The 19,656-nt window shown below is 44.3% G+C and overlaps 1 protein-coding gene across 2 annotated transcripts in view; it reads left to right on the top strand.

Annotated features, from left to right (window-relative positions):
- The first annotated feature begins 1,726 nt into the window (after nt 1–1,726).
- Nucleotides 1,727–19,656, top strand: part of LOC110520616 (FERM and PDZ domain-containing protein 4) — a 70,339-nt gene continuing 52,409 nt past the window's right edge. For both annotated transcript variants that reach the window (XR_005051385.1, XM_036975241.1), the window contains exon 1: nt 1,727–2,128. Coding sequence is in view for 1 of the 2 variants with exons in the window: in XM_036975241.1 (XP_036831136.1) it covers nt 2,088–2,128 (41 nt within the window). In the remaining variant the exon portion in view is untranslated. The remainder of the gene's footprint in view (nt 2,129–19,656) is intronic.

Below are 19,656 nucleotides of genomic sequence, written 5' to 3'. Positions count from 1 at the left end.
GCCATGTCCTCTCATATGGCCATGTCCTCTCATATGGTCATGTCCTCTCATATGGCCATTCCTTGGCTGTCCAGCCACTGAGCAGAATGACAGGTTATCTTTCCCTTCTAGTCCCTCTGCTCCTCTATGTTCTTGGTGCTCATTTTACTGTTTAGTTCATCACTCTCTCTCTCTCTTTCACCTCTTCTCTCCCTGCTGAGCAACACCCACACTGCTGCTGTGAATACTCCTTCACTATCTCCTTTCATTCTGAAAACACGACACATGATGTCAGGAATTGATGAGCATGTCCTTTCTAGAGGACAGGAGGAATTGATGAAACTGTCCTTTCTAGAGGAATTGATGAGAATGTCCTTTCTAGAGGAATTGATGAGAATGTCCTTTCTAGAGGAATTGATGAGAATGTCCTTTCTAGAGGAATTGATGAGAATGTCCTTTCCAGAGAAGAGGAGCAATGCGAGGGAGCCGGCTGCATCCATCAGCAGTGATTTGTGTCCCTACAACCCCAGCTTCCCCCTACAACCCCAGCTTCCCCCTACAACCTCAGCTTCCCCCTACAACCCCAGATTCCCCCAACAACCCCAGATTCCACCCTATAACCCCAGCTTCCCCCTACAAACCCAGATTCCACCCTATAACCCCAGATTCCCCCTACAACCCCAGCTTCCCCCAACAACCCCAGCTTCCCCCTACAACCCCAGCTTCCTCCTTACAACCCCAGCTTCCCCCAACAACCCCAACTTCCCCCAACAACCCCAGCTTCCCCCAACAACCTCAGCTTCCCCCTTACAACCCCAGCTTCCCCCAACAACCACAGCTTCCCTCTACAACTCCAGCTTCCTCCTACAACCCCAGCTTCCCCCTACAACCCCAGCTTCCCCCAACAACCCCAGCTTCCCCCTACAACCCCAGCTTCCCCCTACAACCCCAGCTTCCCCCAACAACCCCAGCTTCCACTCTACAACCCCAGCTTCCCCCTACAACCCCAGCTTCCCCCAACAACCCCAGATTCCACCCTATAACCCTAGCTTCCACCCTACAACCTCAGCTTCCCCCTACAACCCCAGCTTCCCCCAACAACTCCAGATTCCACCCTAAAACCCCAGATTCTCCCCACAACCCCAGCTTCCCCCTACAACCCCAGCTTCCCCCTACAATCCCAGCTTCCCCCAACAACCCCAGATTCCACCCTACAACCCCAGCTTCCCCCTACAACCCCAGCTTCCCCCTACAACCCCAGATTCCACCCTACAACCCCAGCTTCCACCCTACAACCCCAGCTTCCCCCAACAACCCCAGCTTCCCCCTACAACCCCAGCTTCCCCCTACAACCCCAGATTCCACCCTACAACCCCAGCTTCCACCCTACAACCCCAGCTTCCACCCTACAACCCCAGCTTCCCCCAACAACCCCAACTTCCCCCAACAACCCCAGCTTCCCCCAACAACCCCATCTTCCCCCTACAACCCCAGCTTCCCCCTACAACCCCAGCTTCCCCCAACAACCCCAGATTCCACCCTACAACCCCAGCTTCCCCCAACAACCCCAGCTTCCCCCAACAACCCCAGCTGCCACACTACATCCCATCTCTCTCTCTCTTCCTCTCTCCCTGCCCGCCCCTCACTCTATCTGTCTGCCTCTCTCTCTTTCTGTGTGTGTGTGCACCTCTCCCTCGCTCTCCCTCACGCCTCTCCCTCGCTCTCCCTCACGCCGTGTCTCTTCAAAGCGGTTGTTACTGCGCGGCCCCTGCACATCATTCCACTGTGATGGAAATTAAATGAAGGTGGCTTAACGAACGGATCCAGGCATGCTTTGAAGGATGTAGCCGAGGGAAGCGCCACTACCAGATCCTTTTCCACAGGCTGTGGATTTGTGCCGCTGATGCGAGGACACAGCAATCACTCAGCCGTGCAGAAGCTCCGACAAGAGGACTAATCTCTCCACCTGACTTGTGGAAGCTACAGCTTTTTTTCCTCCCTGCATTATTTATCCCCACCGCTAAAGACAGTGGGACAATGGAGCCAGCTACCTGAAGTAGATGATCAATTTGTAGCCTTGGACGGACAGACCACAGTTTGCTGCGCACATGGATGTGTTTAGCTTTGTGAAGATGCCAAAGCTGTCAGGGTGAGTCTAACGGATGTTGTTTAATTCGCCTGTCTGCTTCCATGCCACTTGTGTAATAAACGGTGGTGGATCTTTTACCCACAGGCGTGATTCACATAGAAAACAGGGGATTTAAAAAGCGCCACATGGAGTGGAATCTGGTGTAATGTTTGTAGAAACTGCACATACTGTTAAAATTATTATTATGATGACTTAGTCTGAGTGCTGTCACATGCGATTCATGTGAGATGGAGAGAGAGAGAGAGAGAGAGAGAGAGAGAGAGAGAGAGAGAGAGAGAGAGAGAGAGAGAGAGAGAGAGAGGAAAAAGTGGGATGGAAAGGTGGGAGGAGAGAGAGAGCTTGAGTGAGAGAGATTGAGTGAGAAAGAGAGAGAGACAGAGAAAGAGACAGGGAGAGAGATAGAGAGAGAGACAGAGAGGAAAAAGTGGGATGGAAAGGGGGGAGGAAGAGAGGGGGTGAAAGCAACAGAGAGTGACTGAAGTGAAGTGCTCCATGTGTCTGAACTTAATGAGGTGCTTTTATCAGAATGTGAATATGTGGTCAATTTTCAATCTGCCACTACACATTCATACTCAGTTGCAACATGTAATGGAGTGTTTTATGGTGGGGTTTAAAGCATAGGCACATACCCGTGAATTATTGGTTGGCAGGGACATTTATGTTAACCCTAAAATCACATTTTGATGAATTATATAGTTGCATTTTTCAAGGTAATATTAAATATTTATACAGGAGTGTTTAAGGTTTTATTTCTGAGTAAATCAACCATGTAAAATCATGACAAAGATATTGTAATTTGTTACGAGTACACTTTGAGTGTACATTTGTAACTTATTGTGTCTACAGATTGAACTGGGCAAAACTTTAGCAAATCGTTGCAATAGTGCGATATGAGGCAGACATTTTGCCCGTGTCATGTTCATCTTAAGCAAATAGTGAACAACTCCAAATAGTGAGCATCTAGAAGACAACTCCAAATAGTGAGCATCTAGAAGACAACTCCAAATAGTGAGCATCTAGAAGACAACTCCGAATAGTGAGCATCTAGAAGACAACTCCGAATAGTGAGCATCTAGAAGACAACTCCGAATAGTGAGCATCTAGAAGAAAACTCCGAATAGTGAGCATCTAGAAGACAACTCAAAATAGTGAGCATCTACAAGACAACTCCAAATAGTGAGCATCTAGAAGACAACTCCAAATAGTGAGCATCTAGAAGACAACTCCAAATAGTGAGCATCTAGAAGACAACTCCAAATAGTGAGCATCTAGAAGACAACTCCAAATAGTGAGCATCTAGAAGACAACTCCAAATAGTGAGCATCTAGAAGACAACTCCAAATAGTGAGCATCTAGAAGACAACTCCAAATAGTGAGCATCTAGAAGACAACTCCGAATAGTGAGCATCTAGAAGACAACTCCGAATAGTGAGCATCTAGAAGAAAACTCCAAATAGTGAGCATCTAGAAGACAACTCCAAATAGTGAGCATCTAGAAGACAACTCCAAATAGTGAGCATCTAGAAGACAACTCCAAATAGTGAGCATCTAGAAGACAACTCCAAATAGTGAGCATCTAGAAGACAACTCCAAATAGTGAGCATCTAGAAGACAACTCCAAATAGTGAGCATCTAGAAGACAACTCCGTATGAAGTGTGTTGAGCCTCCATGAATCAGGGTGAGTTGCCAAACCATAATGTATCTGATTACTCCAAGGTTGTCAACACATTACCTGCACATATAAGTCATTTTACGAGCCTCTGAGGTTCGACTACAGTGCTATGCAGTTATAAATAGGCAACTAAATAAAACGATAGGAAAGGTAACTGGAATATGTGTCTGTCTGTATGTATGTGTCATAACAATTCTGAGTAAGATTCATACATTTTCCAGACCGACAGTCACATTTTGCACCTGTTGGGATTTCTGCATTTTCTTGATCTGAATCTAGATAATCTTCCTGAGGGATTTGCTTCCATCAGCAACACTGCAACACTGTCTATGGCTGGGATATAATCCGTTTATCATCTAACTTCATATCACATTTCACATTCAAGCCATTTCCTGTTAAAACCAAGACAAGATCCTCAATGAAACACAAGTACAAGATTCATACATTTTCCAGACCGACAGTCACATTTCTGCATTTTCTTGATCTGAATCTAGATAATCTTCCTGAGGGAAGATTCACTGAATTCACTGAAAAAAATGGACTATTGAATGACAAATGAAAAGCAAATTAGAAACATTTATGGCATTGATTTTCTGTATATTCCCTATCTTTGTACTAGGGATGATTAATTTATGAGTTTATCCAAAACGCTATGTTCACCAATTTTCCACATTTGTGTTGTTTTGTCTGAAATGATTGGTTATGAGAACCTTTATGTGTGTGTAAAATATGACTTTTCTCAGATTATTTTATTCTTACATTTTAGATGTGTATGAAAAATGTATTTTTATATTTTTTACATTTATATATCCATTGTTTAACTGGAATGGAATTTTTGTATCCTGTGTATTTCAAATCTAATTGTATTAATCGCATGCACCGAATACAACAGTGAAGCGCTTACTTATGAAGCGCTTACTTATGAATGTGAATAGTCTGGGTAGCCATTTGACTAGATGTTCATGAGTCTTATGGCTTTGGGAGTAGAAGCTGTTTAGAAGCCTCTTGGACCTAGACTTGGCGCTCCGGTACCACTTGCCTTGTGGTAGCAGAGAGAACAGTCTATGACTAGGGTGGCTGGAGACTGACAGTTTTCAGGGCCTTCCTCTGACACTGCCTGGTATAGACGTCCTGGATGACAGGAAGCTTGGCCCCGGTGATGTACTGGGCCGTTCGCACTACCCTATGTAGTGCCTTGAGTACGGAGGCCGAGCAGTTGCCATATCAGGCAGTATTTGACTATGATATGTGGTTGTGTCACCTAGCTATCTTAAGATCAATGCACTTTTGCCACATACTGTAAGTGGCACTGCATAAGAGCATCACTCCAACCTAAGTGTATGTAAACATCCGACTTCAACTGTTTTGGAATGAAATTCTTCAATTATTATCTCAAGTATTACATGTGTCTTTTTAAAGTGGAACTGACAGTGTTTTAACTACTTTGCAGATATGAAAACAGACTCATAATATCAGTAAAAAAATGCTTCAAGTCCAACTTTATTATAGGTTTTAAAAGCCATGATTTTTATTTTACCTTTAGCTAGGCAAGTCAGTTAAGGCAAGTCAGTTAAGAACACATTCTTATGTTCAATGACTGCCTAGGAACGTGGGTTATTCAGGGGCAGAACGACAGCTCGGGGGTTTGAACTTGCAACCTTCCGGTTACTAGTCCAACGCTCTAACCACTAGGCTACCCTGCCGCCCCATGATGGAGAGTTAAGGCATTGTTTACAGAATGGATATATGCCGTTCAACGCATGATTCATAGAATTCTCCAATACATTTCTTGGTAGTCCAAAAATAATGCAATCAGGTTGTAAATCACAGCTGACCTGGTACATTGTTTGCTGCCTCCATTGGGATGCACTGTTTCAGTTTCAATCACTCAATATTTTGAACAAAGAAAATGGACAACTCTAACTAAGGTTGGGAATGTCAATAAAAATCAAATTAGCAAGAGGCAATGATCAAAAGTCAGTCATAACGTGGCTAATAGGCTAGCGCACATGTGTCAAGGCCCGCGGGCCAAATAGGGCACACAAGCGAGTATAAATGAGTCAACAGTTTGAGTCATCTACTAATTACAGCCTGATGCGCTCGCGTTGGTGCATGAACCTTTTACTGTAGTGGGCTAAATCAGGGTCACACAGAGTGTACACCTCACACACACGGTTTTTACAAAGAAGACCATGTAGGATATAGAGTTCAAATTTATTTCATTTTGAGTGTTGCATCCTAATATTACACTTTATAAAGTACATCACAGAAGACTATATATATGTATAAAAAAACGTTTGAAAAACCGTTTTACCTAGAAACAGCAGATTTTAGGCGTTTAACAGTTTTTTATATATATATAACATTCCACCCATGAGGCCACTAGGTCATTTGACTGCAAGAAAGGGCTAAACTTCAATTGCACTGCTTTCATGTGTCCGGTTCAATAACGAGCAGTGGTGAGAATGTGTACTTTTTGATTAGGGTCACAGCATATTAGGCACATCTGCAAGCATTGCAGCTAAATCTGGATGTTTCTCTTTTAACACGAAAAAACGCAATATGCAGCACCATATGTACGTACAGCGCATTTGGAAAGTATTCAGACCCCTTAACTTTTTCCACATTTTATTGTTTTTTTTCCCCTCATCAATCTACACACGCCGTAACGACAAAGCAAAAACAGGTTTTTAGTCATTTTTGCAAATGTATTAAAAATGAAAACATAACATTTACATAGGTATTCAGACCCTTTAATCAGTACTTTGTTGGATCACTTTAGGCAGTGATTACAGCTTCGAGTCTGCTTAGGTATAACACTACAAGCTTGGCACACCTGTATTTGGGGAGTTTCTCCCATTCCTCTATGTAGATCATCTCAAGCTCTGTCAGGTTGGATGGGGAGCATCACTGCACTGCTATTTTCAGGTCTCTTCAGAGATGTTCGATCGGGTTCTAGTTCGGGCTCTGGCTAGCCACTCAAGGAAATTCAGAGACTTGTCCCGAAGCCACTCCTGCGTTGTCTTGGCTGTGTGCTTAGGGTAGTTGTCTTGTTGGAAGGTGAACCTTCGCCCAAGGCTGAGGTCCTGAGTGCTCTGGAGCAGGTCTTCATCAAGGCTCGCTCCGTTCATCTTTCCCTCGATCCTGACTAGTCTTCTGGTCCATGCCGCTTTAAAACATCCCCACAGCATGATGCTGACAATGCCATGCTTCACCGTAGGGCTGGTGCAAGGTTTGCTCCAGACGTGACGCTTGGCATTCAGGCCAAAGAGTTCAATCTTGGTTTCATCACACCAGAAAATCTTGTTTCTCATAGTCTGAGAGTCTTTAGGTGCCTTTTGGAAAACTACACAGAGGGCTGTCATGTGCCTTTTACTGAGGAGTGGCTTCCGTCTGACCACTCTGCCATAAAGGCCTGATTGGTGGATTGCTGCAGAGATGGTCGTCCATCTGGAAGGTTCTCCCATCTTCACAGAAGAACTCTAGAGCTCTGTCAGAGTGACCATCGGGTTCTTGGTCACCTCCCTGACCAAGTCCCTTCTCCCCCGATTCCTCAGTTTGGTCTTGGAACAGTCTTGGTGGTTCCAAACTTCTTCCAATTAAGAACGATGGAGGCAACTGTGTTCTTGGGGATCGTTAATGCTGCATAATATTTTTGGTACCCTTTCCCAGATCTGTGACTCGACACATGTCTGTCTCGGAGGTCTACGGACAATTTCTTCGACCTCATGGCTTGGTTTTTGCTTTGACATGCACTGTCAACTGTGGGACTTTAAATAAACAGGTGTGTGCCTTTCCAAATCATGTTCAATCAATTGAATTTACCACAGGGGGACTCCAATCAAGAAACATCAACACCATCATCCCGGAATCCATAGAGCCACTCCAATTTGCATACCGCCGCAACAGAGCCACAGATGACGCAATCTCAATCGCACTCCATACTGCCCTTTCCCACCTGGACAAAAGGAACACCTATGTGAGAATGCTGTTAATTAATTACAGCTCAGCGTTCAACACCATAGTGTCCACAAAGCTCATCACTAAGCTAAGGACCCTGGAACTGATCACCTCTCTCTGCAACAGGATCCTGGATTTACTAACGCCCCCAGGTGGTAAGGGTAGGCAACAACACACTGATCCTCAGGCTGTCGCACCGTCAACGACGAGACAGCCTATAGGGAGGAGGTCAAAGACCTATCAGTGTGGTGCCAGGCCAACAACCTCACCCTCAATGTGAGCAAGACTAAGGAGCTGATCGTGGACTACAGGAAAAGGAGGGACAAACATGCCCCCAGTTACATCGACGGGGCTGAAGTGGAACCGGTCGAGACTTTCAAGTTCCTTAGTGTCCACATCACCAACAAACTATCATGGTCCAAATACACCAAGACAGTCGTGAAGAAGGCACGGGTCCCCAGATCCTCAAAAAGTTCAACAACTGCACCATCAAGAGCATCCTGACCGGTTGCATCTTCGCATGGTATGGCAACTGCTCGGTATTTGACCGTAAAGCGCTACAAAGGGTAGTGCGTTCGGCCCAGTGCATCACTGGGGCCAAGCTTCCTGCCATCCAGGATCTATATACCAGGCGGTGTCAGAGGAAGGCCCAAAAATGGGGCCCATGATAAATCAAAGGCTTCAGTCACCCAAGTGCTAGACTATTCTCCCTGCTACAGCATGGCAAGCAGTACCGGAGCACCAAGTCTAGGTCCAAAAGGCTCCTTAACAGCTTCTACCCCAACCTATAAGACCGCTGAACAATTAATCAAATGACCACGCAGACTATTTACACTGTTACTCACTGTTTATCTATGCATAGTCACTTTACCCCTACCTACAAATTACCATGACTAACCTGTACTCCGCACATTTACTCGGTACCGGGCCCCCTGTATATAGCCTCGTTATTGTCATTCTGTCATTCTACTGTTACTTTTTATTTTATTTAGTATTTTCTTAACTCTATTTCTTGAACTGCACTGTTGGTTAAGGGCTTGTAAGTAAGCATTTCACGGTAGGGTCTACATCTGTTGTATTCGGCGTATGTGACAAATACAATTTGATTTGATGAAAATGATGGTTCTTTTGATCACATTCATCTGTCTTTTCTGCCTGTCCGCCTCCCTTTCTAAATGTCTTGACTTGAGCTATTGCTAGTGAAGTTCAACATTGTATCAAATCATCACAGGGTGTGGGCCAAAGCTGTCGCTTTCAGCAACATTGCATCAACTAGCCTATTCTGAGCCCTACATTGTTCCTGCACCAGCGATCTCGGGACAGAAAGCTGTTTTTTAAAGACGTTTCCACTGGATATATGGGATCATCAGATCATGTTATTATGCTCTTTCACACCGAGGCTTGGTGATTATCGAGGCAGGGAGTGTTGGAAAGATTTTTCAAATAATGAGGAACTATCATTTGCAATGGATGTTTAAAAAAAAAAACGACTTTGTTGACTTGTGTGAGGCGAAGAAATAATGAGTTGTGTACGTGGGAGACGCACCATATCTTTGCCTCATCCCCCCTCCCCTTCAACTTGATGCAACATTTTAAATTATACTCAAGATCTTCACACACAGGCTTATTAAGATGCTTTTTACTAACAGACGCAACTCAATCAGCTAATGTCACGTGCACCTTCCAAACTGCACTAATTTCTTTGTCTTCCACGTCTTCGTCTTCATCTTCTATGATGTCAAGGCAGTCCGCAAACAAACTGTTTAAGTGCATGCCGCCACCTACTGTACTGGAATGTACGATCAATCATGATTTTTTCCAAATCCCTACCAACTTCTACCACACCCTCCCCAACACCATTAAGCTTTATCTGTGTCGTGCGGAAACACTCCACCCTTAAGTGTCACGGTTTTCTGTATGTGAAAGAGAGTCAGACCAAAATGCGGCGTGGCTATTGCGATCCATGTTTAATAAAACAAAGTAAACACGAATCAAACACAAAAACAATAAACGTAACACAAAAACCAAAACAGCCTAATACCGGTGCAAAGTAACACAGAGACAGGAACAAGGACAATCACCCACAAAACCCAACACCAAACAAGCTACCTAAATATGGTTCCCAATCAGAGACAATGACGAACACCTGCCTCTGATTGAGAACCATATCAGGCCAAACATAGAACTAGACAAACTAGACATGTAACATAGAATGCCCACTCAGCTCACACCCTGACCAACCAAAACATAGAAACATACAAAGCAAACTATGGTCAGGGTGTGACATTAGGGTTGTTTAGCATTTCAACAGTAACATATGTTACCCCTGTCGTGTCTTTACTATCATCAACTGAAGACTTAGTTTTTATCAAAGATTCTCTGTAATTATTATTACTCGATTAAACTGATTCATCATGTAACTGTAACTGTAACTGTGCACACACAAACAAAGTAAATACGCTTACAAGAAATGATAGGGGAATGTGCCCTAGTGGGCTAAACCGGTATGGCGGCTTGTTAGACAAAAGGGAAGTGGGAGTCCGATGAGAAGTCACTACAGAGGTGATAATTATAACAATTGAAATGCTAATCCTTTGCACATGAATGCTTACTCATTCGGGAACAATTGCAATCAATATATATTTATTTACGCTCCGTGTGTCGTCTTGATCACTGTTGAAAAGTTTGTTTCTTTTGTAGAATTGTCCGTCTCTCTCTCTCTCTCTCTGTCGTGGTTAGAATGGATAGTTCAGAGTGACATTCATTCATGTCGTTATGTATAGGTGTTTCGGCAGTTGTCGGTCTTCGCGTTCAATGATACCGAATTCCTAGCTGCTGACTAGTAATTAATGTCAAAGTTCTTATTCTGTCGGTATCGATAGTCTAAGAGTTTAACCATGTGGGATGGTTAAAAGATTCAGCAGTCTGGTCTCAAACCTTAGCCCTCTCGTTATCGAAGGTAAGCTGGTCTGCAACCTTTGTCCTCTCGTAATGGAGAAAAACATGGTCTGTTGAGAAATTCTCATGGTGGGGTTTTATTCGGAATTGCAGAAAAGGCCTGTCCCAGGATGCTCGACCCTAACTGGCTCATGGGCGGTCCTCTGAATTAGTTAAACTCAAAAGGGAATTGGAGTTTCCTTCATTAAAAAGTCCAAAATCACATTACACTATTTTACAAACAGTATCATCCTTACTCAATTAGACAATTAGATGTAAACAACAATTAGATGTAAACCTCATATCTGAGGCTATTATATAAACAGCGTTATGGTAATGTGGCCGCACCGTCTCCCATGAGCTCCACAAAATTGCACCAAACGGACCAGTTCGTAGCTGGATTCTTCACCAATCTTTTATACCTTCTCCGGAACATGAATGTTGTTCGGACCTCAAGTTCTGTGAGGTGGAAGAAATTCCTTTGTTCTCTATGAAAATTCACTCTGTCTCTATACTGTGGCCATGAGGAGATCAACTCCTCCAGGAATTTACGACCTCTCTGACCACAGCAGCCTATATGTAGGAGACAGAGAGAGGGGGATGGTACTCGCTGTACCCAAGAGGGCAACGTCATGACACCCCCAATATCTCTTTTGCCATCCCCACATTAACCTTCAACCTGACATTTCTGCTTTCCACAACTCGAGTCGTTTGATAACCTTACCAATAAAAGCAATGAAGTCAACGTTATTCATAATCAAAGTGTCATTTGACACCACACATTTATGAGCCCAATATTTCTGAACATGACTTGAAACCATGTTAGGACCAGCAGAAACACCAGCCCCAACATTATGTCCACTTAGCACAGGGGCAGACATGGAAGCTCCATCAGTCTGACATTATGTCCACTTAGCACAGGAGCAGCCATGGAAGCTCCATCAGTCTGTCATTAGGTCTAGCTAGTACAGGAGCAGCCATGGAAGCTCCATCAGTCTGACATTATGTCCACTTAGTACAAGAGGAGCCATGTTAGCTCCATCAGTCTGACATTATGTCCACTTAGTACAAGAGGAGCCATGTTAGCTCCATCAGTCTGACATTATGTCCACTTAGTACAAGAGGAGCCATGTTAGCTCCATCAGTCTGTCATTATGTCTAGCTAGTACAGGAGCAGCCATGAAAGCTCCATCAGTCTGACATTAGGTCTAGCTAGTGCAGGAGCAGCCATGAAAGCTCCATCAGTCTGACATTAGGTCTAGCTAGTGCAGGAACAGCCATGGAAGCTTGGCCCCAGTGATGTACTGGGCCGTTCGCACTATCCTTTGTAACGCCTTGCAGTCGGAGGCCGAGCAGTTGCCATACCAGGCAGTGATGCAACCAGTCAGAATGTTCTCAATGGTACAGGTGTAGAACCTTTTGAGGATCTGAGGACCCATGCCAGATCTTTTCAGTCTCCTGAATAGGTTTAATCGTGCCCTCTTCACGACTGTCTTGGTGTGCTTGGACCATGTTAGTTTTTTGGTGATGTGGACACCAAGGAACTTGAAGCTCTCAACTTGCTCCACTGCAGCCCCGTCGATGAGAATGGGGCCATGCTCAGTCCTCTTTTTCCTGTAGTCCACAATCATCTCCTTTGTCTTGAGCACATTGAGGGAGATGTTGTTGTCCTGGCACCATATGGCCAGGTCTCTGACTTCCTCCCTATAGGCTGTCTCGATATTGTTGGTGATCAGGACTACCACTGTTGTGTCATCGGCAAACGTAATGATGGTGTTGAAGTCGTGCCTGGCTGGGCAGTCATAATTGAACAGGGAGTACAGGAGAAGACTGAGAACGAACCCCTGAGGGGCCCCTGTGTTGAGGATCAGCGTGGCGGTTGTGTTGTTACCTACCCTTACCACCTGGGGGCGGCCCGTCAGGAAGTTCAGGATCCAGTTGCAGAGGCAAGTGTTTAGTGCCAGGGTCCTTAGCTTATTGATGAGATTTAAGGGCACTATGGTCTTGAACGCTGAGCTGTAGTCAATGAATAGCATTCTCACATAGGCTAAGGTTAAATCTAGACTTGGTTTTGTCTATCATAATCGCTCCTCTTTCACCCCAGCTGCCAAACTAACTCTGATTCAGATGACCATCCTACCCATGCTAGATTACGGAGACATAATTTATAGATCGGTAGGTAAGGGTGCTCTTGAGCGGCTAGATGTTCTTTCCCATTCGGCCATCAGATTTGCCATCAATGCTCCTTCTAGGACACCTCAAAGCACTCTATACTCCTCTGTAAACTGGTCATCTCTGTATACCAATCGCAAGACCCATTGGTTGATGCTTATTTATAAAACCCTCTTAGGCCTCACTCCCTCCTATCTGAGATATCTAATGCAACCCTCATTCTCCACATACAACACCCATTCTGCCAGTGATATTCTGTTAAAGGTCCACAAAGCGCACACATCCCTTGGTCGCAAAGGATGGCTACTTTGAAGAATATTGAATATAAAATATATTTTGATTTGTTTAACACTTGTTTTGTTACTACATGATTCCATATGTGTTATTTAATAGTTTTGATGTCGTCACTATTATTCTACCATGTAGAAAAGAGTAAAAATAAAAAAATAAAAAACTGAGTAAGTGTCCAAACTTTTGACTGGTACTGTACAGTCGTGGCCAAAAGTTTTGAGAATGACACAAATATTAATTTCCACAAAGTTTGCTGCTTCAGTGTCTTCAGATATTTTTGTAAGATGTTACTCTGGAATACTGAAGTATAATTATAAGCATGTCACAAGTGTCAACGGCTTTTATTGACAATTACATGAAGTTGATGCAAAGAGTCAATGTTTGCAGTGTTATTAAGGTCTGGGAAGTTTCCTGGCCATGGACCCAAAATATCAATGTTCTGTTCCTGAGCCACTTACTTATCACTTTTGCCTTATGGCAAGGTGCTCCATCATGCTGGAAAAGGCATTGTTCGCCACCAAACTGTTCCTGCATGGTTGGGAGAAGTTGCTCTCGGAGGATGTGTTGGTACCATTCTTTATTCATGGCTGTATTTTTAGGCAAAATTGTGAGTGAGCCCACTCCCTTGGCTGAGAAGCTACCCCACACATGAATGGTCTCAGGATGCTTTACTGTTGGCATGACACAGGACTGATGGTAGAGCACACCTTGTCTTCTCCGGACAAGCTTTTTTCTGGATGCCCCAAACTATCGGAAAGGGTATTCGTCAGAGAAAATGACTTTACCCCAGTCCTCAGCAGTCCAATCCCTGTACCTTTTCCTGGAGAGAAGTGGCTTCTTTGCTGTCCTTCTTGACACCAGGCCATCCTCCAAAGTATTTGCCTCACTGACGTCCAGATGCACTCACACCTGCCTGCTGCAATTCCTGAGCAAGCTCTGTGCTGGTAGTGCCCCGATCCCGCAGCTGAATCAATGTTAGGAGACAGTCCTGGTGCTTGCTGAACTTTCTTGTGCGCCCTGAAGCCTTCTTCACAACAATTTAACTGCTCTCCTTGAAGGTTTTGATGATCTGATAAATGGTTGATTTAGGTACAATCTTACCGGCAGCAATATCCTTGCCTGTGAAGCCCTTTTTGTGCAAAGCAATGATGACGGCATGTGTTTCCTTGCAGGTAACCACGATTGACAGAGGAAGAACAATGATTCCAAGCACCACCCTCCTTTTGAAGCTTCCAGTCTGTTATTCAAACTCGATCAGCATGACAGAGTGATCTCCAGCCTTGTCCTTGTCAACACTCACACCTGTGTTAATGAGAGAATCACTGACATGATGTCAGCTGGTCATTTTGTGGCAGGGCTGAAATGCAGTGGAAATGTTTTTGGGGGATTCAGTTCATTTGCATGGCAAAGAGGGACTTAACAATGAATTGCAATTCATCTGATCACTCTTCATAACATTCTGGAGTATATGCAAATTGCCATCATACAAACTGAGGCAGCAGACTTTGTGAAAATTTATATTTGTGTCATTCTCAAAACTTTTGGCCATGACTGTAGATACAAGACAAAAGGTCATAAGCCAAGTTGTGCCATGGGTAGTTTGGGTGGCATGTGCATGCTAAGGGTTATAAGGTCTCATCTTGGAGGGGTAATCTATGTCCCTCATCAATAAAACGACGGGGGAGATGTGTGTTTGTGGTATCCTGTATGCATTACCATCTAGAAACTCTGTCTGTCTGCCTGCCTGCCTGCCTGCCTGCCTGCCTGCCTGCCTGCCTGCCTGCCTGCCTGCCTGTGTTTAACTGATGTCCAATTATATAGTAGCTTCTTCCCCCTACCAGTTGCAACGGCATAGTGGATTTTATTAGTTGTATAGTACAGTGACTGGTGCAATGAGAGTTATTGATTGGTTTTATGGGGGATGTTCTAATATAATTGGTGCAGAGCCCAGTGGGTTCCTGTAACTAGTGCATGAAAGAAAACAGGGTAGGCAGCCAGTACGACACTTTAGGAACAGGTGCCTGCAAGAGGAAGAACATCTCTATTCGATGATGTTCTGGCTAGGCGTGAATAACACGCAGACAGCAGTGGAGGCTGCTGATTGGAGGACGGCTCATAATAATGGCTAGAACGAGAGTGAACGGAATAGCATCAAACACCTGAAAACCAATGCGTTTGATGTTGTTGGTACCTTTACACCTATTCCGTTCCAGCCATTACAAGGTGCCAGTCCTCCCCAATTAAGGTGCCACCAACCTCCTGTAGGTAGACAGTGTTCAGACTCAGAGCCAGAAGGATTTCAACCACATTCACACAACAATAATACTAAGTAAGATATTGACAGATGGGTTCATTAGTCTTGAGACCACGTAAACAACGTAGTCTCAATGCAATTTGTATTATTCTGTAGGTAAATGCCCGACACTCCATTTAGTATGATTTGTTACATTATAAACGGAATTGTGTGTTGTACCAGGTCATACGGATTAGAAGATGTTTACTATCATAAGTCTTACCCAGTCGTACAATAGCATAAAGATTGGATGATGCAACTTATCATACCTACTGGAGGACGTATAGTATTGCACGTCTTTATCTGAGACCAGGTTACGCAATAACACCAAAGGAGAATTATAGGGAGGATGTACATTGGCGATTAAGGGAACTAAAACGACCAAGGTTAGGTGAATTTAAGTAGCAGGTTAGGTGAACTGGGTTAAGTTTAGAATAAGGGTTATCTAAAATGCTACAGTTGTACCTGACAAGACTCAAACATGCAACCTTTGAATTGCTAGACTGTCGCGTATTATACCTACCCATCCTCCACAACCAGCATCCCTACTTTTAGTTTCTGTCTAAAGTAACTAGACCATTAGTAGGTATTATAAGTCTGGGAGGTGCTCAGAAATACATAAAGTATGTTTCATGTGGCTCTAAGTAAATTGTCCTATAAAGAAATGGTAGGGAGAGAGAGAGCCGCCTGCCATAGTGTAGTAACTGCCCATGGCAACAATATCAGCACTTACAAAGACAAATAGGGGCATTTAATATTCAGCGATTTTGAAATAATGTTAAAATATGTAATAGATGGTGTTGCCCAGGGGCAGAAGCCAACTGCAAAGCGCTAGATACCAACACCGCCCTTCCTTACTGTGTGAAAGACAACTGTGAAATATACATACCACTCTTGGGTCTAGATTTGGCTTCATTTGCTGCTGTTAATTATTCTCTCCCCCTGCTGATCACGTGTGATGTAGGTAGTTTACACCATTTTGTTACCATTAGAGATGCCAAAAAATATCTGTGAGAGATGTAGCCTTGATTGGCACATAAAACGGGCCTTATGCTCACCACAACAGAAAGTGGTTATACATTTCGGCTGCATGTCAAGCATTTAAGTGTCGCGTTCATACTTGAAGCTTGAAATGAGACAAGGTTTTCATTTGTTTCAGTGAAATGCATTTGTGACTGAATGGAGATAGTTTCTCTATCTGTATTTTTCTGTCATTTACTCTCTCTTTCCGTCTCCTCCTTCAAATCAACTGCCCCAGGCTCTCTCTCTCTCCGTCTCCTCCTTCAAATCAACTGCCCCAGGCTCTCTCTCTCTGTCTCCTCCTTCAAATCAACTGCCCCAGGCTCTCTCTCTCTGTCTCCTCCTTCAAATCAACTGCCCCAGGCTCTCTCTCTCTCTGTCTCCTCCTTCAAATCAACTGCCCCAGGCTCTCTCTCTCTGTCTCCTCCTTCAAATCAACTGCCCCAGGCTCTCTCTCTCTGTCTCCTCCTTCAAATCAACTGCCCCAGGCTCTCTCTCTCTCCGTCTCCTCCTTCAAATCAACTGCCCCAGGCTCTCTCTCTCTCTGTCTCCTCCTTCAAATCAACTGCCCCAGGCTCTCTCTCTCTGTCTCCTCCTTCAAATCAACTGCCCCAGGCTCTCTCTCTCTCCGTCTCCTCCTTCAAATCAACTGCCCCAGGCTCTCTCTCTCTGTCTCCTCCTTCAAATCAACTGCCCCAGGCTCTCTCTCTCTCCGTCTCCTCCTTCAAATCAACTTCCCCTGGCTCTCTTGCTCTCTCTGTCTCCTCCTCCAGATCAACGCCCCCTGGCTCTCTCTCGGTCTCCTCCTCCCTGGGGACACTCATCTCAGCTGCTGTTTGTCCACAGATCAGATATCCAAACACATGTACAATACTTCCCCCTCACAAACTACTGACAGGTTCAATTTACAGTGAGATTAGTGTGTAGCACTGGGCGGAGTTTCAGGGGTATTCCCCATGCTTCCGTGAGAGTGTACCCTGTCACCCTAGTGTTTCAAACAGAGCCCATCTCTTTTCTTTGGAATCTGATGTGGACGGCAGGGATAACATGCAGCAGCAGTTGCTGCCAGTCAGTTCAATATGCTGTTTCAGCACTGAATGACAGGACAGCTCCCAGAGGTCAACATTACTTGTGTTTTCTGGAGGGAGGATTTTAATGCTTGCAATGCATTTAAGAAAATTGGTATGTGTGTGTGTGTGTTTGTTAAGCTTGGGCGGTATACCATATATTTCCGCATACAAGAGTATTTTCAATTACTGACGGTATGATTTTCAATACTGTTCCCCATTTCTCCTCCAGAAAAATCTCGCCAAAATTATATTGATTCACATTAAGTAAGCATTTCACGGTAAGGTCTTCTACACCTGTTGTATTCGGCACATGTGACAAATAAAGATGTTATTTGATTATGCTTTTTTTTTACAAATAGCACGAAGCAAACGGAAATTTCGTGACATGATGTCCACTGCTGGGCGGCACAAGAGAGGTGATCAAGTTACACTTACTACTGTTGGCCAGCTCAATGTATAAAAACTCAACTCAGCAGAAAAAAAGAAACATCCTCTCACTGTCAACTGCGTTTATTTTGTATAAACATAACAAGATTCAACAACTGAGACATGAACTGAACAAGTTCCACAGACATGTGACCAACAGAAATGGAATAATGTGTACCTGAACAAAGGAGGGCTCAAAATAACTGTCAGTACCTGGTGTGGCCACCAGCTGCATTAAGTACTGCAGTGCATCTCCTCCTCATGGACTGCACCAGATTTTCCAGTTCTTGCTGTGAGATGTTACCCATCTCTTCCACCAAGGCACCTGCAAGTTCCTGGACATTTCTGGGGGGAATGGCCCTAGCCCTCACCCTCCCATCCAACGGGTCCCAGACGTCCTCAATGGGATTGAGATCCGGGCTCTTCACTGGCCATGGCAGAACACTGACATTCCTGTCTTGCAGGAAATAACACACAGAACGAGCAGTATGGCTGGTGGCATTGTCATGCTGGAGGGTCATGTCAGGATGATCCTGCAGGAAGGGTACCATATGAGAGATGAGGATGTCTTCCCTGTAACGCACAGAGTTAAGATTGCCTGCAATGACAACAAGCTCAGTCCGATGATGCTGTGACACACCGCCCCAGACCATGACGGACCCTCCACCTCCAAATCGATCCTGCTCCAGAGTACAGGCCTCAGTGTAACTCTCATTCCTTCGACGATAAACGCGAATTCGACCATCACCCCTGGTGAGACAAAACCGTGACTCGTCAGTGAAGAGCACTTTTTGTCAGTCTTGTCCGGTCCAGCGACGTTGGGTTTGTGCCCATAAGTGACGTTGTTGCCTGTAATGTTTGGTGAGGACCTGCCTTGATTTATTTTGTGTGTAGTCCCGGGCTACATTACAACATTGAGCCTGTGTGTTATAGCCAGCAGAGGTGGTGAGGAAGTTTGCTCCAGTTGTTGTACAGTGAAACTGATCCTAGGTAGACTTCAATAAATGATGACGGTTCTATCCCGGCCTCTCTGCAGTAACAGAGAGCTGTACCCAGGCCGAGCTGAACAATTCATGACCAGCTTAGCAAAGGAGTCAGAGGGAGTGAATTTATGGACGTTAGGTTTGTTTCTGATGCTCAACAATGGCGGTGGTTATACATGGACGGGGATCACTCATCTAATGGTATTGCTCTGAGAAACAGAAAGTGGATATACAGTAATACTGTATGTATTTTATTAGTATGGTTTATGTTTCATAATTAAACGAATCAGTTATAATACGTTATCAATATTTTGTAAATACATATAAAGTATATTTACAAAATACCAACATTACCTACAATGTTGTAGATTACAACAACAAAAAAACAGAAACAGAAAGTCCATAACCCCTCCAAAATAATAAGATCAAGAATTGTAAACCCTCCTCCTCAAGAGTAGCAATTTTCCACCAGCAGTCAGCCTTCGGGAAACATAACAGTTGTTGAGTAATAACCAATAAAAGTATGGCACTCCTGGGAGTTGCCATGGCAACGAAGGTCTGTGGACTTCAGGCTCCACATTATAATCCAAGTTGAAACACAAAGATCACGGCCCCCGCCTACTTTATTAAAGAGATTTCATTTCACATCTGCTACATGTCTATATCTATGTGTGGGAGAGGAGCAGGAAGCAGTATCTTGACC

The sequence above is a fragment of the Oncorhynchus mykiss genome, chromosome 3 (assembly GCF_013265735.2).
Source record: "Oncorhynchus mykiss isolate Arlee chromosome 3, USDA_OmykA_1.1, whole genome shotgun sequence".
Lineage (NCBI taxonomy): Eukaryota > Metazoa > Chordata > Actinopteri > Salmoniformes > Salmonidae > Oncorhynchus > Oncorhynchus mykiss.
Note: the sequence above shows the minus strand (reverse complement) of the source record. Positions and strands in the feature narration are given on the sequence as shown.